Here is a 22,514-nt window from a genome sequence, read left to right on the forward strand (position 1 = left end):
ATAAGAGTTCAGATTTAGATGCACAGATACCTGGGGGACAGATGCCCCCTTCCCCTTGCCCTGCCCTGCTGTCACATGGCCATACTCTACAAATGGTTTAGTCATCAGTGGTGGCTGTAGGGAAGATTCAGAGATGGCTGAGACTACAATCTTGCTACTCAAAAGTGTGGTCAATGGACCCAGCACAGACTTTATCCACGAGCTTGTCAGTTCAGTCACTCAGTCATGTCCGACTTTTTGCGACCCCATGACTGCAGCACACCAGGCTTCCCTGTCCATCACCAACTCCCAGAGCTTACTGAAACTCATGTCCATTGAGTTGGTGATACCATCCAACCATCTCATCGTCTGTCATCTCCTTCTCCTCCCACCTTCAATCTTTTCCAGCATCAGGGTTTTTTCTAGTGAGTCAGTTCTTTGCATCAGGTGGCCAAAGTTTCAGCTTCAGCATCAGTTCTTCCAATGCATATTCAGGACTGATTGCCTTTAGGATTGACTGGTTGGATCTCCTTGCAGTCCAAGGGACTCACAAGAGTCTTCTCCAACACCACAGCAAAGCATCAATTCTTCAGTGCTCAGTTTACTTTAGAGTTCAACTCTCACATCCACAAATAACTACTGGAAAAACCAGAGCTTTGACTAGATGAACATTTGTTGGAAAAATAATGTCTGTTTTTTAATATGCTGTCTAAGTTGGTCATAGCTTTTCTTCCAAGGAGCAAGCGTCTTTTAATTTCATGGCTGCAGTCACCATCTACAGTGATTTTGGAGCCCCAAAAATTAAATTCTCTCACTGTTTCCATTGTTTCCCCCTCTATATGCCATGAAGTGATGGGAAACAAAGCCATGATCTTCGTTTTCTGAATGTTGAGTTTTAAGCCAACTTTTTCACTCTCCTCTTTCACTTTCATCAACAGGCTCTTTAGTTCTTCTTCGCTTTCTGCCATAAGGGCAGTGTCATCTGCATATCTGAGCTTATTGATATTTCTTCCGGCAAACTTGATTCCAACTTATGCTTCAGCCAGCCCAGCATGTCACATGATGTACTCTGCATATAAAGTTAAATAACCAGGGTGACAATATACAGCCTTGACATATTCCTTTCCAGATTTGGAACCAGTCTGTTGTTCAATGTCTGGTTCTAACTATTGCTTCTTGACCTGGATACAGATTTCTCAGGAGGCAGGTCAGGTGGTCTGGTATTTCCATCTCTTGAAGAATTTTCAACAGTTTGTTGTGAACCACACAGTCAAAGGCTTTGGCATAGTCTATAAAGCAGAACTAGATGTTTTTCTGGAACTCTCTTGCTTTTTCCATGATCCAGCGAATATTGGCAATTTGATCTCTGGTTCCTCTTCCTTTTCTAAAACCAGCTTGAACATCTGGAAGTTCACAGTTCACATCTGTTGAAGCCTGGCTTGGAGAATTTTAAGCATTACTTTACTAGCGTGTGAGATGAGTGCAATTGTGCGGTAGTTTGAGCATTCTTTGGCATTGCCTTTTTGGGGGATTGGAATGAAAATTGACCTTTTCCAGTCCTGTGGCCACTGCTGAGTTTTCCAAATTTGCTGGCATATTGAGTGCAGCACTTTTACAGCATCACCTTTTAGGAATTGAAATACTCAACTGGAATTCCTCTGCTAGCTTTGTTTGTAGTGATGCTTCATAAGGCCCACTTGACTTCACATTCCAGGATGTCTGGCTCTAGGTGAGTTATGACCCCATCGTGGTTATCTGGGTCGTGAAGATCTTTTTAATATAGTTCTTCTGTGTATTTTTGACACCTCTTCTTAATATCTTCCGGAGAAGGCAATGGCACCCCACTCAAGTACTCCTGCCTGGAAAATCCCATGGATGGAAAAGCCTGGTAGGCTGCAGTACATGCGGTCACTACGAGTCAGACAGGACTGAGCGACTTCACTTTCACTTTTCACTTTCATGCATTGGAGAAGGAAATGGCAACCCACTCTAGTATTCTTGCCTGGAGAATCCCAGGGATGGGGGAGCCTGGTGGGCTGCTGTCTATGGGGTCGCACAGAGTCGGACATGACTGAAGTGACTTAGCAGCAGCAGCAGCTTAATATCTTCTGCTTCTGTTAGGCCCATATCATTTCTGTCTTTATTGTGCCCATCTTTGCATGAAATGTTCCCTTTGTATCTCTAATTTTCTTGAAGAGATCTCTTGTCTTTCTGATTCTATTGTTTTCCTCTATTTCTTTGCATTGATCACTGAGGAAGGCTTTCTTACCTCTCCTTGCTATTCTTTGGAATTCTGCTTTCAAATGGGTATATATTTCCTTTTCTCCTTTGCCTTTTGCTTCTCTTCTTTTCTCAGCAATTTGTAACACTTCTCAGACAAGCTTTTTGCATTTATTTTTCTTGAGTATCGTCTTGATCCCTGTTTCCTGTACAACGTCACAAACCTCCATCCATAGTTCTTCAGGCACTGTGTGTATCAGATCTAACCCCTTGAATCTGTTTGTCACTTCAATTGTGTAAGTGGAATAAGGGATTTGATTTATGTCATACCTGAATGGCCTAGTGATTTTCCCTACTTTCTTCAATTTAAGACCACCTTGAGACATTACTTTGCCAACAAAGGTCCGTCTAGTCAAGGCTATGGTTTTTCCTGTGGTCATGTATGGATGTGAGAGTTGGTCTGTGAAGAAAGCTGAGCACCAAAGAATTGATGCTTTTGAACTGTGGTTTTGGAGAAGACTCTTGAGAGTCCCTTAGACTGCAAGGAGACCCAACCAGTCCATTCTAAAGGAGATCAGCCCTGGGTGTCCTTTGGAAGGACTGATGCTAAAGCTGAAACTCCAGTACTTTGGCCACCTCATGTGAAGAGTTGACTCACTAGAAAAGACTCTGATGCTGGGAGGGACTGGGGGCAGGAGGAGAAGAGGATGACAGAGGAAGAGATGGCTGGATGGTATCACTGACTCAATGGACATGAGTCTGAGTGAACTCCGGGAGTTGGTGATGGACAGGGAGGCCTGGCATGCTGCGATTCATGGGGTCGCAAAGAGTCGGACACGCTGAGCGACTGAACTAAACTCCCCTAAAGAAGATAGTGGAGTAGAAGGACGTGTGCTCTTCTTCTCCTGTGAGTACTCCAAAATTAGAACTCATTGCTGAACAACTGTCGGCGGGAGAATGTTGGATTCCAACAAAAACAGATGCCCCATGTCCAAGGGCAAAGGCTAAGTCCCAACAAGATGGTAGCCAGGGCAGAATCATGTTTAGAATCAAACCCATACCTGCCAGAGATGCTTGGAGGGCTTAAACAAAACCTTGTGTGCACCAGGAGACCCCACAGAGACTAAGTCAGACCTGCTTTGAGTGTTTGAGTGTCTCCTGCAGAGGTATGGGTCAGCAGTGGCCTGCCACAGGGCCAGGGGCTCTGTGAGCAGCAGACCTGGGTATGGGTATGACATAAGCCCTCTTGGGGGAGGTTGCCATTAACCCCACCATAGGGCTGCCAGAACTTACACAGGACTGGGGAAACAGACTCTTAAGAGAACACAAACAAAACCTTATGTGTACCAGGACTCAGGAGAAAGGAGCAATGACCCCACAAGAGACTGACCCAGACTTGCTCATGATTGTCCAGGAGTCTCCAACAGAGGCATGGGTTGGTGGTGGCCTTCAGAGTCAGGGGCACTGAGCGTGCACAGCAGTGCATGCATGGGACTTTTTGAAGGAGGTCACCATTATCATCCTTACCTCCACCATAGTTTGACCTCAGGTCAAACATCAGGGAGGGAACACAGCCCAGCCCATCAACAGAAAATTGGATTAAAGATTTACAGAGCATGGCCTTGCTCACCAGAGCAAGACCCAGTTTCTCCCTCAGTCAGTCTTTCATATCAGGAAGCTTCCATAAATCTCTTATCCTTATACATCAGAGGGAAGACAGAATGAAAACCACAATCACAGAAAACTAATCAAGCTGATCACATGGACCACAGTCTTGTCTACCTCAATGAAACTATGAGCCATGCCGTGTGGGGCCACCCAAGACAGATGGGTCATGGTGGAGAGTTATGACAAAATGTGGTCCACTGGAGAAGCCAATGGCAAACCACTTCAGTATTCTTGCCTTGAGAACAGTATGGAAAGGCAAAAAGATAGGAAACTGAAAGATGAACTCCCCAGGTTGGTAGGTCCCCAATATGCTACTGGAGAACAGTAGAGAAATAACTCCAGAAAGAATGAGACAGAGCCAAAGCAAAAACAACACCCAGTTGTGGATGTGACTGGTGATGGAAGTAAAGTCCAATGCTGTAAAGAGCAATATTGCATAGGAACCTAGAATGTTAGGTCTGTGAATCAAGGTAAATTGGAAGTGGTCAAACAGGAGATGGCAAGAGTGAACATCAACATTTTAGGAATCAGTGAACTAAAATGGATTGGAATGGGTGAATTTAACTCAGATGACCATTATATCTACTACTGTGGGCAAGAATCCCTTAGAAAAAACGGAGTAGTCCTCATAGTCAACAAAAGAGTCTGAAATGCAGGACTTGGATGAAATCTCAAAAATGACAGAATGATCTCTGTTCATTTCCAAGGCAAACGGTTCAATATCACAATAATTTGCCCCAACCACTAATGCTGAAGAAGCTGAAGTTAAATGGTTCTATGAAGTCTTACAAGACCTTCTAGAACTAAAACCCCCAAAAGATGTCCTTTTCATCATATGGAATGCAAAAGTAGGTAGTCAAGAGATACCTGGTAACAGGAAAATTTGGCCTTGGAGTACAAAACGAAGCAGGGCAAAGGCTAACAGAGTTTTGCCAAGAGAATGCAGTGGTCATAACACCCTCTTCCAAAAACACAAGAGAAGACTCTACACATAGACATCACCAGATGGTCAATACCAAAATCAGATTGATTATATTCTTTGCAGCCAAAGATGGAGAAGCTCTATACAGTCAGCAAAAATAAGACCAGGAGCTGACTGTGGCTCAGATCATGAACGCCTTATTGCCAAATTCAGGAGCGTGTCAGAAGTGCAAAAATCTCCAGTTCCTCAGATGTACTGAATCTAAATCTGCATTTTACAAATACCTTCCCTTCCTGACCCAGGGAGTGAAGGCACCTTAATAGAAGAAGAGAGGCACATGGTCTCCACAGGTGCCTCTCTATTTTTATTTTTTCTTAGATTGATCTTCTAACTTTCCATAACTTCCTTTTCTGTTTTCTGTTTCTTTATCTTCTTTTGTTCTAATTTCTGAGAAATTCTTTGCTATTTATCTTTTAAAATGTATATTGAGTTTTAAATTTTTTTTGGCATTATATTTTTAATTTCAAAAACTTTCTTATTCTTTTGTGTTGTAACATCTCCTATTACTCTAAAAACAGCTGCTATTTGAAGTTTTATTCTGCTTGCTTGATTTCTCCAAGTTCTTTTTCTGTTTGCTTGTTTAGATCTATTTCATCTCAGAGGCTTTCCTCAAATACTTATTGATCCTTTTTCACTTATTTAAATTTAAAAATAGGACATTAAAGAGTGGATGATAAGCTTTGTGTGATGGTCAGTGTTCATAACTAGTAGACTTTATCATGGGGTGGTTGAATGGCAAACTGATAATTTCATTGTGGAATATCAAATGTCAATTTTTGAAGATATTTTTTCCCTGGGGACATGTAATTCTTTCAGAAAAAAAAAAATACTCCAGTTTTCTACCTGGGTAAGGAAAGTTCGCTGGAAATTTTACTGCTTAGTGTGCAGATTTTATTTAGTCCCTTGTTTTCCATCTTTTTTCCAAATGCTTGAAAAGCAGCTCAATTCTATATTAATGTAATTCTTATAAGTTATTTTCTAAATCAAGATTTATTTTTCATTCCTATTAGTTTCATCTAAATTTCATTATTTTATAGTTTTAATAAGCATTTATTGCAAACATGACAGCCTCAATGAGGGAAATTCAAAGCAGAAGTCATGACTTTCTCTGGCTTGCAATAAAGACATATGTATAAATCTAGACCACTGTAATAAAGCAATGTTATAAAGAAGGGTGAGACAACATGGAATAACATACTAGTACGCTTTTAGGAAAACAGCATGAACCAAACTGAAAAAGAGGTCCTAAACCCAGTCTGGGCAGACTGTAGATACAGTGGTTCTATAAACCAAGGAGGGTCATTTTAGGGACAGGTGGTTGGGTAAATGTGGGGGCATTGATAAAGGGCCTTAAGTGGCAGTTTGAAGAATTGTGATTTAATCTATTTTATTTAATAGGGAGCTGCTCTTGTATCTTGAGTGAAACAATCCTTACGTGATATTTCTGGCAGGCCAGCTAAACTTACCTGTAGGCCTGGATGAATGTAGGAGTCACAAGAATAGAGAGAGATTAAAAGAAAAAGGTGCTTGGGAGGAAGACAGGCAAGAGTCTCACACCCTGTACTCCAGCGCCCATCGCATTTCATAGCTTCAACCTGGCTTTGGTGCTTTTCTATGGTTCCTTTCCATTTTAATATCAGTTTAAAACAGAATTAATCTGTTTTCAGTCATTATTGGAAACATTTGTGAACATAATGATTTGCTTCAAACTTTATGACACTTAATTCTCTCTTTTTCAGGGAACTCACATTGCTTGAAAGGTACATTTACATAGGCCAGTTTTTGTGATATTCTGCAAATGATCTGAACAATTTACTATTGTTCCAATTGTCTATTAATTTTCCATGAAAGATTACATAAAATAATTACGGAAATTGATGAAAGTTTAAAACTATTCATTTGCTCATTTCATGCAAAATGCATTACCTCCCAGGAAATTACCAAATTCACTGCTACAATGAACTGACCTTTCTGAATGCCATGTGGTCTTAGGGAACACAACCCAGACATTTGTTCTCCAGGCTCATTACTACAATGATTGCAATTATCCTTGAGTAGAATGAAAAAAAAAAATTTTTTTTTAAAGAATGATGAGTTAATCATTACCATTTGAATAATTCAGGTTTGGCAGAGATTTTCCTGAAGAGGTACATCTTATTACTGATTATTGAGAATTTGGAGGAACCTTTTGCTTTTTTTGTTTTATACTTTTTATAACTACAATCATCCTTAAATAAAAAGAGAAGCTGTAACCAGGAAATTCGTATCCAGAGGGAGACCTGTAATAGGGCTTCACATAAGGAACAGAGGGTGCTAATGCACATATACAGACACATACACATAGGGCTGTATATTAACATAAACTAATGTCACATGTTCTGAAAACATAAAGTATGTACTGGGGAGTCTTGTGCCACTGTGAGACATGGACTGTTAAGGATAGGACACACAGCAGAGAAAACATACAGTGCTGGAATTAATGGCTCCAAAAGCCAGTGGGGAAACACAACACAGTTGTCTCTACCTCCCACTGCTCTGGACACAGGACTTCAGCACTTCTGCTGGATTCATCTGAGCTTGATTCTGTGAAGGTGTCAAGTTGTGCAGTGGAGATTGTCTTTGATGAGGACCATGGGGAAACCTTCCTGACATCCCCTTCCAAGAAAACCTATAAAGAACAAAGTAAGTTTTCTACATGGTGACTCCCAAAACTCTCTGAAAAAGCCACTGAAGTGAAAGATTTAGACACCTTTCATACAGTAATCAAAGAAAATACCAGATTGTATTAACACGTCATGTGAGTGACTGTAGCAATATAGGTAGTAAGTAGTTGCTACTCTAATCTTTTGAAAAGGGGAAAGTGTATTTTTATAGGGCCTTCCCACGTAGTGCTAGTGGTAAAGAACCCGCCTGCCAATGCAGGTATAAACAAGAGATCTGGATTCAGTCCCAGGACTGAGAAGATCCCCTGGAGGAGGGCACAGCAACCCGCACCAGTATTCTTGCCTGGAAAATGCCATGTACAGAGGAGCCTGGTGGGCTACAGTCCATAGCCTCAAAGAGTTGGACACACGCTGCAGCAGTGAGCGTAATGAATCATTTACCCAGTGGACATAAAGGACATACCAAGTGAGGTAATTTTAAATAATTGGCTTGGAGTGGCTAGTAGCTAGGAAGTGGCTTTTAGAGATACCCAAGGTTGAGAGGGTATTTTTTTAAACCATTTGCTATAGATGTTGAAAAGGTAGGGTTTGCCCTCTTCATGTCTACTCCTTCCAAATAGATGTATACAAAAAAGCTGGTTTCTTCCCCCCATTCCTCTACTCTTGCCACCCTGTTAGAACAAACAGGGATTTATGACCCGCTCCTCATTACATGTAAAATTTGTACAAAATATCTTCTATGAAAATGATTTGTAATCGGTAGACTTAATACCTGGGAGATGTCTTGAGATGTAAAATCCCATCCTTTGGGTTTTGGGGTTTTCTTGTTTTCTCCAATAAATCTGATCTTTAAAGTTCAAAAAAAAAAAAAAAGAGTCGGACACGACTGAAGCGACTTAGCACGCATGCACTTTTATAACAGTATTTTGTGTTTGATGAGGGGGGAGAGCAACAGAGCACATTGCCACTGTGGGGAAGAGGGTAGGAAGAAGAATTTAAGGATACTTGGCAGCTACAGAATTCTGCCTCTTGTACTTTTAATTGGAGAGATACAAACAAGCAGTGCACAGAGGCATCTTTATCTGGTGAGGGGAGGCTTTGCTTCACGGATGTGATTGATGAAGGGAGGAATGTTTTAACAAGGCTGATGCCTTACAAAGGGCCATCATTCCCAGGGGGTGTGTTAATTGAAGTGCCATGCAGATCTGTGGGAAGATATAGGGTGTTGTCATCAAGGGCAGGAAGAAGGATGAGATGGCCTCACATCTAACTCAGTGTCTTTATCCTAAGATCTATAAACACCAAAGTCTTTGTCCCTTTGTATTTTCTTTTTTTAAAACAGTATTTTGGGCTATATTTATACAGAAACACTGCTAAATCAGGTTTTTGAACAATTCCTAGACTGTTTTCAGAGGAGGCATAAACACTCACTTATAAAAATAAAATTAAAGGACTTCGCTGGTGGTCCAGTGGTTAAGATGCAGGGGGCACAGGTTTGATCCCTGGTCAGGGACCTAAGACCCCATATGCCTCTTGGTATAATCAAAAATTAAATAACAGCAATAATAATAAAACAATTGGCTAGAGTTATACACAATTTGGGTATTAAATACATTTCTTATGATATCTAATGTGCTATTCTTATTTAGGTTGACGGAATTATTCCAGCAATTCCTCATCATGAAAGATATGATTTTTCTATAATACTCAGTATATTCATATATGCTGCTAAGTCGCTTCAGTCGTGTCCGACTCTGTGCGACCCCATAGATGGCAGCCCGCCAGGCTCCCCGTCCCTGGGATTCTCCAGGCAAGAACACTGGAGTGGGTTGCCATTTCCTTCTCCAATGCATGAAAGTGAAAAGTGAAAGTGAAGTCGCTCAGTCATGTCCGACCCTCAGTGACCCCATGGACTATAGCCTTGCAGGCTCCTCCATCCATGGGATTTTCCAGCCAAGAGTACTGGAGTGGGGTGCCATTGTCTTCTCCGGTATTCATATATAAGTCAGATTAATTGGACAATTATTTATTAAGTACCGATTATTTGTCAGCAACTGAGGAGCTGAAGAGGCAGAACTGGGGAAGATACAGCTTTGCCCTGGAGGAAAAAACTCTGGGGAGGTGATGGTATTGTCTGCCATCAGGATAAAAATGAAATAGTGACTTTAAAGCTCGATTACCTATGGTAGAGATGGGGGGCAGAGAATTGGTTTTGTAAGAATCCATTCAGTCACTCAGTCACGTCTGATTCTTTGCGTCCCCATGGACTGCAGCACACCAGGCTTCCCTGTCCATCACCAACTCCCAGAGCTTGCTCAAACTCATGTCCATTAAGTTAGTGATGCTATCCAACCGTCTGATCCTCTGTCATCCCCTTCTCCTCCTGCCTTCAATCTTTCCCAGCATCAGGGTCTTTTCCAATGAGTCAGTTCTTCACACCAGGTAGCCAAAGTACTGGAATTTCAGCTTCAGCATCAGTCCTTCCAATGAATATTCAGGGTTGATTTCCTTTAGGATGGACTGGTTGGATCTCCTCGCAGTCCAAGGGACTCTCAAGAGTCTTCTCCAACACCAAAATTCAAAAGCATCAATTCTTCATCGCTCAGCCTTCTTTATGGTTCAACTCTCACATTCATACATGACTACTGAAAAAACTATAGCTTTGACTAGATGGACTTTTGTTGGCAAAGTAATGTCTCTGCATTTTAATATGCTGTCTAGGTTGATCTAGCTTTTCTTCCAAGGAGCAAGCAACTTTTAATTTCATGGCTGCAGTCAACATTCACAGTGATTTTGGAGCCCCCCAAAATAAAGTCTCTCACTGTTTCCATTGTTTCCTCATCTATTTGCCATGAAGTGATGGAACAAGATGCCATGATCTTGGTTTTCTGAATGCTGAGTTTTAAGCCAACTTTTTCACTCTCTTCTCTCACTTTCATCAAGAGGCTCTTTAGTTCTTCTTTGCTTTCTGCCATAAGGGTGGTGTCATCTGCATATCTGAGGTTATTGATATTTCTCCGAGCTATCTTCATTCCAGCTTGCACTTCATCCAGCTTGGCATTTCACATGACGTACTCTGCATATAAGTTAATAAGCACAGTGACAATATACAGTCTTGATACACTCCTTTCCTAATCTGGAACCAGTTTGTAGTTCCATGTCCGGTTCTGTTGCCTCTTGACCTGCATACAGATTTCTCAGGAGGCAGGTCAGGTGGTCTGGGATTCCCATCTCTTTTAAGAACTTTCCACAGTTTGTTGTGATCCACTCAAAGGCTTTGGTGTAGTCAATAAAGCAGATGTTTTCCTGGAACTCTCTTGCTTTTTCTATGATCCAATGGATGTTGGCAATTTGATCTCTGGTTCCTCTGCCTTTTCTAAAACCAGCTTAAACATCTGAAAGTTCATGGTTCATGTGCTATTGAAGCCTGGCTTGGAGAATTTTGAGGATTACTTTGCTAGCGTGTGAGATGAGTGCAATTGTGCGGTAGTTTGAGCATTCTTTGGCATTGCCTTTCTTTGGGATTGGAATGAAAACTGACCTTTTCCAGTCCTGTGGCCACTGCTGAGTTTTCCAAATTTGCTGGCATATCGAGTACAGCACTTTAACAGCATTATCTTTTAGGATTTGAAATAGTTCAACTGGAATTCCATAACCTCCATTAGTTTTGTTCATAGAATATTTTTAATTTTAAAAGTAATATAAACAAAATAAAAGTAATATAATTATACTACATTGAATACAATATACAAAGTCTGGCTTCTTTCACTTAGCATAATATTTTCAAGATTCACTTATGTTGTAGCATGTATCAGTGCTTGATCCTTTTTTATGGCTGAATCTATTGTATGCATGGATACATTTTAAAAATTCATCCATCAATTGAATACAATTGCTGTTTCCACTTTTTGGTTATCATGAATTATACTGCCATGGATATTCTTGTAAAAGTTTGTGTGTAGATATGTTTTCAATTCTCTTTGGAATATGCCTTGGAGCACACTTGAGTCATAGGATAACACAACATTTTGAGGAATAGGCAAACTTTGACAAAGGGGCTACTCATTGCATAACTGGTTTCACTATCATATATCTCAGTATTGTCTACTGCAGCACATTTAATATGCTTACAGTTTCACTGTTTAATATTTTCATTCCTATTACCTGCTGTTCTTTTGAATTGTATTATGGCACATTCTCATTGTGGGTCCTGTTTTCACCACCGTTTTACTTCAACCTACTTAAATTGTTTAATTTGCAGTGGGTTTCTTATCAATGTATATAATTAAATGATGCTTTTTAATCCACTCTATCAATATCTGAAATTTAATTACTATATTTTGACCAACTATATTTAAGACACTTATTGATCTGATAGAGCTTGTGTGCCATTTAATCACTTGTTTTCTATGTTTCCTCCGCTTCTCATTTCTGTTTCTCTTTTCTTGACTTCCTGTGGATTTCTTAGGATTCCATCTTAATTTATTTGTGTGCATTTCTTTGCAAAGTTTTTGCAGTGGTTGCTCTGGGTATAATAATATACATACATGACTTACCACAGTCCATTGGTGTCAGAACTTTACCACTTTAAGTGAAATGAAATCTTCTTGAATTTCTCCACTTTTAAAAATCATTGTCTTGAGAATTAGATAGTATTAAAATTTTTGTTTCAATCATCAAATGTGATTTATAAAACTAATGTGGATAAACCTAGTTTAAGTATTCATATTTCTGCTTTTTCCATTATTCTTTGTTCCTCCCTGATGCTCCAAAATGTCTTTTATAATTTCATTTGTTTGAAGAACATCCAATAGCTATTCTTAATGAGTAGGTTTGCTAGCAATAAACATTTTTAGTTCTGCTTCATTTGAGAATATCACTGTTTCCCCTTATTCCTGCAGGATAGACTGAACACCAAAACTTTCAAATAAGTTTTTTCTTTCAGCACTTGAAAAATGTTATGCCACCTCCTGCTAGCTCCCATAGTTTGAGAAGAGAAATCCGCTGTCATTCAAATTGTGTTCTGCTATAGTAATGTGCCCTTTCTGCTTTTTCTTTTAGTTTTTACATGTTCAATTATAAACTGTCTTTGCATGGATTTCTTTCAGCCTATCCTATTTGGAGTCCACTCATGAGGTCGCACAGAGTTGGACACGACTGAAGCAACTTAGCAGCAGCAGCAGCAGCTTCTTGAACCCACATACTTATCTTTTGCTAAACTTGAGATGTTTTCATCCACTATTTCTTTTCATATTCATTCAGCTCTTTCTTTCTCTTCTACTTCTTGGACTCTAAATATATGAATGTTGTCTATTACTATTCCACAGGTCACTGAGTCTCATTCCGCTCCCCCACCCCTTGTCTTTCTTCTCTTTGTTCTTCAGATTTAGTAATTCTATTGATCTATTTTCAAGTTCACTGATTCTATCATGTCATTTCTACCCTGTTATTGAACCGATCCAATGAGCTTGCTTATTGTATTTTTCCGTTATATAATTGCCTTTTTTTAAAATTGAGACAAAAATGCACATACCTTACTGGTTCTTTTGCTAACTTAAAAAAACTTTTTGCTATTTCCTTGCTGAGCCAATTTTTTGTTTCAAAAGAATTTGTAATTACTTGTTAAGGCATTTTTAAATGGTTATTTTAAAATTTTTGTCAGCTAATTCCAACATCTGAATCATTTTGAAGGTGTCATCAGTTGTCTGTCTTACTTGTAATTTCCTTGTTTCTTGGCATGAGAGGGGATTTTAGATTGTATCCTGAGTGTTTTATCTGTTAGAAGACTATGGGTCCTATTTTAATCTTTTTATCTTAGCAGACAGTCAGTATGTTTTGCATGCAGGTCCTGGCCTACCTTTTGGTCTATGCTTCCAGTGGCAGTTTAAGTTTCAGAGTCTTTGCAGTGTTTATTTATCTGGTGCTCATAGTGGCTTTTAGATGCTGCTACTTTAGGGGGAAGAGTTTTTCCCCAAGATGAGTCACCTGGTACGTCTAGGTTAGGCGGGGAGAGTCTCCTGCCCATGGTGATGAAAACTTCAGGGCTAGACATTTCTATGGTTGGAGGCCCCTTGCCAGTGCCCTCCGGCTTCCCACTTCTCTCAGCAAGTGAAAGGAATCTCAGGGCTGGCAGGAAAATAGTGCTTCCCTTGGACACTTGCCAGTGGGATCCCTATACACTGCCCTTGAGGTTTCTATCAGACTCACCTGGTGGTGTTGGCAGGACTCCTGTTCCATCCTGGGCTTCTGTATGTTGCTAGCTTGGTGGTCAGGAAACACCAAGACTGGGTTACCTTATTCTGTTGGGAGGTGGTAAGACATCCTGTAGCTATGTTCCCCCTCCAATTAGGAGAGTACTTAGCTGGTTTATTTTCTTCTTTATACCTTTCAGAGTTTTCTTTCTGATAGCTCTTGCATTATTTCATAATCATATAAATAGAGAATTGATCATTGTGCTTAGCATGGAGGAGGAAGCAGGGATGAGTCTCCCTTCTTTCCAGACAACTCAGAATATTTTTTAAAATTTATATCTGCATAACTTCCCAAAAGCCAAAAGCACAAGTTCTATCCTAGAATTATTTTTTAAATCATGTATTCCAAAGGAGTATTCCTTTCTCGGCTATTCCTCTGTTAATAGAGGAAGTAGCAGTAACACAAATTAAAGTGACTTAAAGTTAAAGTGAAGTTGCTCAGTCGTGTCCAACTCTTAGCAGCCTCATGGACTGCAGCCTACCAGGCTCCTCCTTCCATGGGATTTTCCAGGCAAGAGTACTGGAGTGGGGTGCTGTTGCCTTCTTGCTGCTGCTGCTGCTAAGTCACTTCAGTCGTGTCTGACTCTGTGCGACCCCAGAGACGGCAGCCCATCAGGCTCCACCATCCCTGGGATTCTCCAGGCAAGAACACTGGAGTGGGTTGCCATTTCCTTCTCCAATGCAGGAAAGTAAAAAGTGAAAGCGAAGTCGCTCAGTTGTGTCCAACTCTTAGCGACCCATGGACTATAGCCCACTAGGCTCCTCCATCCATGGGATTTTCCAGGCAAGAGTACTGGAGTGGGGTGCCATTGCCTAAAGACATTTTAAATTCCACAGTATGACAGCCTTAGGCATTTTCTGTATCAACCCAGTATGGTGACTATATTCACTCATTTACAAATTTATTGAGTTGTGCCAGGTACTGTCACAGTCACTGGGAAGGTAGCAGTAAGGGAAAATTAAATCCTCATTCTCCTGGAAGTTTACATTCTCTAAATCATGGAATATTTTTTCATTTTGAACCAATTCAAATCATAGCAACTATCCAGCTTATTGTCTATTCATCCATAGGATGACCTCTTAAGCAGCAAACTCACCTTACATCTGTTTCACAAGAAGTATCACTTTCCATTATGTATTTTCAAGTCTTTCATATGTGTGTAAAATTTAACTGTACTTGTGTTCATTTCCTAAGTAAATAAAATAGCAATTATTTCAGTAAAAAGTATATTTTCTGGGTGTTATGGACAAAAAAGGTGAAAGGGTGAGATCTCTTGTGAAAAATGACTTGGACAGTGCTGGGTAGAGAGATCTGAAGACTGTATCTTTGGAAACAGATACGAGTTCAGCTCCAAACCTCTCTCCTCTCTTTAGACTCTTCAGGTGATCTCATCCGATTATAGAGCCAACTTGGCTAAATAAACATGCTCCATATTTAGACTGTTACAATTTAAGTCTGCCCTGATATGAACAAATATACAAACAAAATAAAATACAGAGCAAATAATTGAAGTAAACAATGAAACCATAGTATGTACAAGCAAATAAATGAGAACATTCTAGGGCTACAAAGAAGAGTTCAATGAGAAAAGTAACTTTCTATCTTTCTTTGGGTGTGTGAACATTTCTATCTAAATTCAGATTTGTAAAAAATAAGATTTTGGAAGCAATCAGAATCAAATACCGTATAGCTGAGGGAGAGTTATAAGTGTTGGATATAACTGAAAGTAAGACTCAGAACCTACAGTAAATATATAACAAATTTATTTGAGAACATGAGAAATAAGCCAAAAAAGTTCTTTGCATGTGTTCATATTTATTGAACAAGTACATTTAAAAAGGAATAAACTCAAAAATCAGGACAAAATAGTTTGAATCAAAGCTGTTTAAGATTTTGAAGAATATGAGTATCTTAGTGTAAAATATCCTTAGAAGTCAAGGAGGTAGGTTAGAAAAATGGATTAAAAACAAACAAACAAACAAACACGAAGTTTAAACCTTTAGTAGCAAGGTGAAATAATAACAGGAGAGGAAAAATGGTGCAGAAAGAGTGACCAGTATAATTTAAAGTTGAAGAAGGTAGGTTTCTTACTGTTCTTTAATAAAACAGGCAAAGAAACTTTGCCAAGTGAAACATTATAGGCGTAAGTAGGCATCCTGGTGAGTATAATGAAAGGAGAAAGAGACAGTCAGAATAGAGGTGGGTCAAAAAAGATGCATGCTAAGAAGGTGACTGACAGGTGTATGCAGCACATTTTGACATCAGAAGCTGAGCAGAGACTCCAGTACAAGGAGGTTCAAAGGCTGTCTTGATAAACTAGTTTGAACACAGGCTGTAAGAGAACTAACTGTTGAAAGCTGAAGGGTCAAAGCTATTAGTAAGATAGTTTGCAATTGTTGGCCTCAAATAATCATAGATTTAAGCTGAAAACAAAAGTATGAAAAGTTACCCTTCTTTTCAATAATATAACTCAGGAAAATATTCTTTTGCTGTCAATATGGCCTTAAAGAGAGATTCTTATTGTGTTATCTTGGCTTATCTGGGAAGCTGTTAATTTTAACTTTTGATTTTAAATGATAAAGTTATCAAAACATACAAACAAAAAAAAGCAACAAGACCCACTTTAGTTTGTAGGCAGATGAGGTAGCTGGCCTGCAGAAGGCATCCTTCAGTACATGGTTGAGGTTGGCTCAAACGGCAGCTGCTACTTTATTCTGGATTGTGAGAGCTAGAATCAAACCAGTTTCATTTGTCTTTAGCGTCATTCCTCTACCCTCAAACCTCCAGTTTAATAACTGCTGACCCCAACTAGTTTGAGGTTGGAACAAAAGACAGACTGTCATTTTAGGGTAAGGAATCCTACCCAGTATCTAAAAAAAAAAAAGAAGTGAGAAGTAGTCTCTCAACTTTCACAATTTCAACTACTGGTTTTGTCTCTTTAAAAGACTCTATGAGGAGAAAGTAAACTGGCTGGTAGTCAGAGGTATCCACTCACTTTCAAGGCACAAGGCAGTGCCTCCTGTGCACGTCTGATTTAATAGCCAGAACACAATGTCCAGGGGCTTCTGAACCTGAAGAGAGTCAGCTGATCCCTCAGTACCAGCCATCATCTGGCTCTACTATCTGCCAGTAAGGATTCTCAAGCTCTTTCTCCTATGACTACCTAACTCCTCTTCAAAGTCACTTTCCAATATGATTCATTCTGTTTATATTGATTTATTTATCCCATGCACTATATTTGAGTGTGGAGAACTTACTAAAAATTTGAGGCAGGTAAATAAAAGTCATTTAAAAGAGCATGCATGATGTAAAAGGGAAAACAAAAAATCCATTTCCTGTTAGAAATGGCAGAGATTTAATTACATCCAGTTCTTTTTAAAAGGAGAGCCTATATTTTCCAAAATATTGAATAAGTTTACAGTAAGTCTGAATATCAGAATTTCCAAGGCAGATTTTATACATATTTATTATCAATAACATATAGTGGGCATTCAATAAAATGACAAATTCTGAATTATGCATGTGTGTATATGCCAACTAAATGATAGTATAGTAAATAGATACTAGTAAATGATGATACTCACCAGTGGCTCAGACTGTAAAGAATCTGTCTGCAATGCAGAAGATCCGGGTTTGATCCCTGGGATTGGGAAGATCCCCTGGAGAAGGGAATGGCTATCCACTCCAGTATTCCTGCCTGCAAAATTCCATGGACAGAGGCTACGGGATTGCAAAGAGTTGAACTTGACTGAGAGAGTAGCACTTTCAATTTTTATGAGTTTTGTGCATACCAACATCCGCTGGATCATGGAAAAAGCAAGAGAGTTCCAGAAAAGCATCTATTTCTGCTTTATTGACTATGCCAAAGCCTTTGACTGTGTGGATCACAATAAACTGTGGAAAAATTCTGAAAGAGATGGGAATACCGGACCACCTGACTGGCCTCTTGAGAAACCTATATGCAGGTCAGCAAGCAACAGTTAGAACTGGACATGGAACAACAGACTGGTTCCAAATAGCAAAAGGAGTTTGTCCAGGCTGTATATTGTCACCCTACTTATTTAACTTCTATGCAGAGTACATCATGAGAAACGCTGGGCTGGAAGAAGCACAAGCTGGAATCAAGATTGCCGGGAGAAATATCAATAACTTCAGATATGCAGATGACACCACCCTTATGGAAGAAAGTGAAGAGGACTTAAAAAGCCTCTTGATGAAAGTGAAAGAGGAGAGTGAAAAAGTTGGCTTAAAGCTCAACATTCAGAAAACGAAGATCATGGCATCCGGTCCCATCACTTCATGGGAAACAGATGGGCAAACAGTGGAAACAGTGTCAGACTTTATTTTTTTGGGCTCCCAAATCACTGCAGATGGTGATTGCAGCCATGAAATTAAAAGACGCTTACTCCTTGGAAGGAAAGTTATGACCAACCTAGATAGCATATTCAAAAGCAGAGACATTACTTTGCCAGCAAAGGTCTGTCTTGTCAAGGCTATGGTTTTTCTAGTAGTCATGTATGATGTGAGTTGAACCATAAAGAAGGCTGAGCAGTGAAGAATTGATGCTTTTGAACTGTGGTGTTGGAGAAGACTCTTGAGAGTCCCTTGGACTACAAGGAGATCCAACCAGTCCATTCTAAAGGAGATCAGTCCTGAGTGTTCTTTGGAAGGAATGATGCTAAAGCTGAAACTCCAGTACTTTGGCCACCTCATGCGAAGAGCTGACTCATTGGAAAAGACTCTGATGCTGGGAGGGATTGAGGGCAGGAGGAGAAGGGGACGACAGAGGATGAGATGGCTGGATGGCATCACCGACTCGACGGACATGAGTTTGAGTGAACTCTGGGAGTTGGTAATGGACAGGGAGGCCTGGCGTGCTGCGATTCATGGGGTCACAAAGAGTCGGACACGACTGAGCGACTGAACTGAACTGTACTTTCAGTTCTAACTTAAAGGCAAAAATCATCATCTGCCCATGGATGTATGCCAAGATTTTTTCACAAAGCTATGTTTTATCTCCTAGTTTATAAGCACAAGTCTGCACAGAGTCTTTATGTGTTTATACCTGGTACACTGTAACTTAACACAGATTGTGCACCATTGCACAATGGGGCAAAGGACACTATAATTACAGCATAATCACAGTAAAACTCTGAACCTTCTTATCGGTAAGGATCTTTGTATCAGTGAGCAAAGCCTAGTGAAAGTGTGCCAAAGTGGTTTCAGATATGCATACTGTTGTTTATGAGATCTGTACTGAGCTTTATCTTTAAACACATACACAAAATGTAGACAGTGACAGTTGACATAAACATGCACTGGCCTACAGTTTCCTTAGACCCATATTTATCTATGAGTTCCTCTGGAAAAATGGTTATGGGGAATGCCTTTTTTACTGTGGTAAAATGCACGTGAAAGTTAAAGTCGCTCAGTCGTGTCTGGCTCTTTGCAACCCCGGGGACTATACAGTGCGTGGAATTCTCCAGGCTAGAACACTGGGGTGGGAAAACGCACATAAAATTTGCCATTTAAACAATTCTCAAGAATTCAAGTCAGTGGCATTAAGTACATTCATACTGTTGTTCACTCATACTGATGTGCCATTCTCCATCTCCAGAACACTCTCCCCTCCCAGAGCCTCCACATCCATTAAACACTAACGCCCATTCCTCTGGTCCCCTGAGCCCTGATAACGACATCTCTGTGAACTTGATTCTTGTACATACCTCATACAAGTGAAATTATACAGACTTTGTCCTTTTGTGTCTGGTTTATTTCACTGAATAAAACGTCTTCAAGGTTCATCCATGACGTAATGTATCGGAATTTCCTTCCTGTTTATAGCTGAATATCATGAATAAGGCCACAATGAACACTGACATAGAAATATTTGAGTGCCAGCTTTCAATTCTTTTGGGTATATACCTAGAAGTGGAATAGCTTTATTATATGGGTAATTTTATGTTTAATTTTTTAAAGGAATTGTCACCCTCTATAGAGGCCGCACTACCTTACATTCCCATCAGTAATACAGAGGGTTTCAATTTTTCCACATCCGGATGATTGTTTTTTGAGAATAAATATCTCGTCTTATTTCTTTTCATTTCTCTTCTACCTGTCACTTGCTTTTATTACTAAAACCAAAATCACAGAATTTATGATGCAAGATTTAGTCAGATTAGAGCCCTAAATCCAAGAATGGAAAGGGAGAGATAGAGAAAGTTAAAAGTTATGCCTTTTTTAATTGTGGTAAAATGCACATAAAAGGCAAAAGCAAGCTCTGAAAATAGCAAACTAAAGGTAAGTATGTACAAATGAAGAAGGGACGGTGGATTTTGTCTTTCAGAAGGAAGCAGAATTAAAGATAATTAGATAATGTGTACCTAAATTTTTCATCAGTATGGCATACTGATGGAAAGGTAATCAATAATCTAGGATTATTATTTCTGACATTTTCTTCAGACTGTTGCAAAAGGTGAGTGATGATAATTTATTCTAAAATATTTTACACATTTGTTTATATAAAATAATGTTTAAAAAACTGAAATTAAGTAAAATTATTCAATATTTTAAACAGGCTAGAATCATCATTTTAGAAATAGGATGAATCATCTTAAAATAAAATGAGAGATTCTTAAAGCAAGCAAAGAAGAATTAAACAGCCTCTTGATGAAAGTGAAAGAGGAGAGTGAAAAATTTGGCTTAAAATTCAACATTCAGAAAACTAAGATCATGGCATCCGGTCTCATTACTTCATGGCAAATTGATAGGGAAACAATGGAAACAGTGACAAACTTTATTATCTTGGATTCCAAAATCACTGCAGATGGTGACTGCAGCCAGGGAATTAAAAGACACTTGCTCCTTGGGAGAAAAGCTACGATCAACCTAGACAGCATATTAAAACATAGAGATATTACTTTGCCAACAAAGGTCCATCTAGTCAAAGCTCTGGTTTTTCCAGTAGTCACGTATGGATGTGAGAGTTGGACCATGAAGAAAGCTGAGCGCCGAAGAATGATGCTTTTGAACTGTGGTGTTGGAGAAGACTCTTGAGAGTCCCTTGGACTGCAAGGAGATCCAACCAGTCAATCCTAAAGGAAATCAGTCCTAAATATGCATTGGAAGGACTGATGCTGAAACTGAAACTCCAATACTTTGACCACCTGATGTAAAGAACTCACTAGAAAAGACCCTGATGCTGGAAAAGATTGAAGGTGGGAGCAGAAGGAGACGACAAAGGATGAGATGATTGGATGGCATCACCAACTCAATGGATATGAGTCTGAGAAAGCTCCAGGAGTTGGTGATGGACAGGGAAGCCTGGAGTACTGCAGTCCATGGGGTTGCAAAGAGTCAGATATGACTGAGCGACTGAACTGAAAGCAACTTTAATTAACATACACAAATATATAGTATCTCAAGTTTATATACTATTTTATAATGCTTTATAAAATATTCATGTAGACATTAAAATTCTAATGCTTCTAAACTTGTCTATACCATAATATTATAAAAGGAATGTTTAACATATATATTTACCACTTTCATATGAAAATATATTCTCCTGAAGCATAAGTTTCACCTTACAAAACACAGTAATATAAATTTAAGGAAACAAAATGGCATTTCCTGACCAACCCAAACTTCTTATTAAAGAGAAAGATAATTTAGTCAAATTTTGTCAAAATTAATTCAAAAAAGAATCTCAAAGTTACTATATGGATATGACAGAAAACTGTGACCCTCTTTCAGAGTTATTTAAAAAATTAGTCACATAGGATTTTGATTAGTTTAGCTACAACATGCACGTTGAGACTATTTCCAAGTAGACGGTAACGCTGTTTGACAGTTGTCATCTCAGGAAATCCTAGAAAAGAGAGATAATGATTTACAATACAATCATTTGAAATATTAACTTTCAGAGACAAAAGGATATATTCTTTAGTGGATATATCAAACTACAGGGACCAAAGGCATAGTGGTCCCTGGTTGGGGAAACTATTAATAAGATCCAGCATGCCATCTGGTGTGGTAAAAAAAAAAAAAAAGCAAAGTATTCTATGTTTAATATTTATCTTAGTACTTATTAATAACATTATGTATTAACAATATTATGTGTATTGTATACAACTATAAAATATAGTGCAACTCAAACTTCAAGCATTATCAGTAAAAATCAGCTGATCCAAGGTTTATTCATGTTATAACATGTGTACCCATAGTTCATTCCTCTCCATGTCTGAATAATATTCTATCATATGGATATACCATATTTATTTTATCCATCCATTCATTGACAGGTATTTGGATTTTTCCCTACTGTTTTATTATTATAAACATTGCTGTTATGGACATGGACATACGTATGCACGTGCAAGTTTTTTTTCAATTTTCTTAGACATATACCTAGGGGTGAGACTGCAGCAAAGTCAAAGTGAAAGTCGCTCAGTCGTGTCTGACCGACTCTTTGCGACCCCATGGATTATACAGTCCATGGAATTCTGCAGGCCAGAATACTGGAGTGGGTAGCCCTTCCCTTCTCCAGGGGTCTTCCTAACCCAGGTCTCCCGCATTGCAGGCGGATTCTTTACCAGCTAAGCCACAAGGGAAACTGCAGGGTCAAACCGTAACTCTATGTCTAACATCCAAGGAACTGCCAGGATGCTTTCTAAGGCAGTTGTACCACTTTATATTCCCACCAGCACTGTACAGGGATCTGATTTCTCCACAACTTGTCAACACTGTTA

General features: G+C 39.3%; 1 protein-coding gene across 10 annotated transcripts in view; it reads right to left on the bottom strand.

Annotated features, from left to right (window-relative positions):
* Positions 1–8,114: 8,114 nt before the first annotated feature.
* Positions 8,115–22,514, bottom strand: part of TRDMT1 (tRNA aspartic acid methyltransferase 1) — a 104,852-nt gene continuing 90,452 nt past the window's right edge. For all 10 annotated transcript variants that reach the window (XM_061436148.1, XM_061436143.1, XM_061436141.1 and 7 more), the window contains one exon: positions 8,115–21,634. In XM_061436148.1, the coding sequence (XP_061292132.1) occupies positions 21,534–21,634 (101 nt within the window). In that variant the 3' untranslated portion in view covers positions 8,115–21,533. The remainder of the gene's footprint in view (positions 21,635–22,514) is intronic.

The sequence above is a fragment of the Bos javanicus genome, chromosome 13 (assembly GCF_032452875.1).
Source record: "Bos javanicus breed banteng chromosome 13, ARS-OSU_banteng_1.0, whole genome shotgun sequence".
In the NCBI taxonomy this organism is placed as follows: domain Eukaryota; kingdom Metazoa; phylum Chordata; class Mammalia; order Artiodactyla; family Bovidae; genus Bos; species Bos javanicus.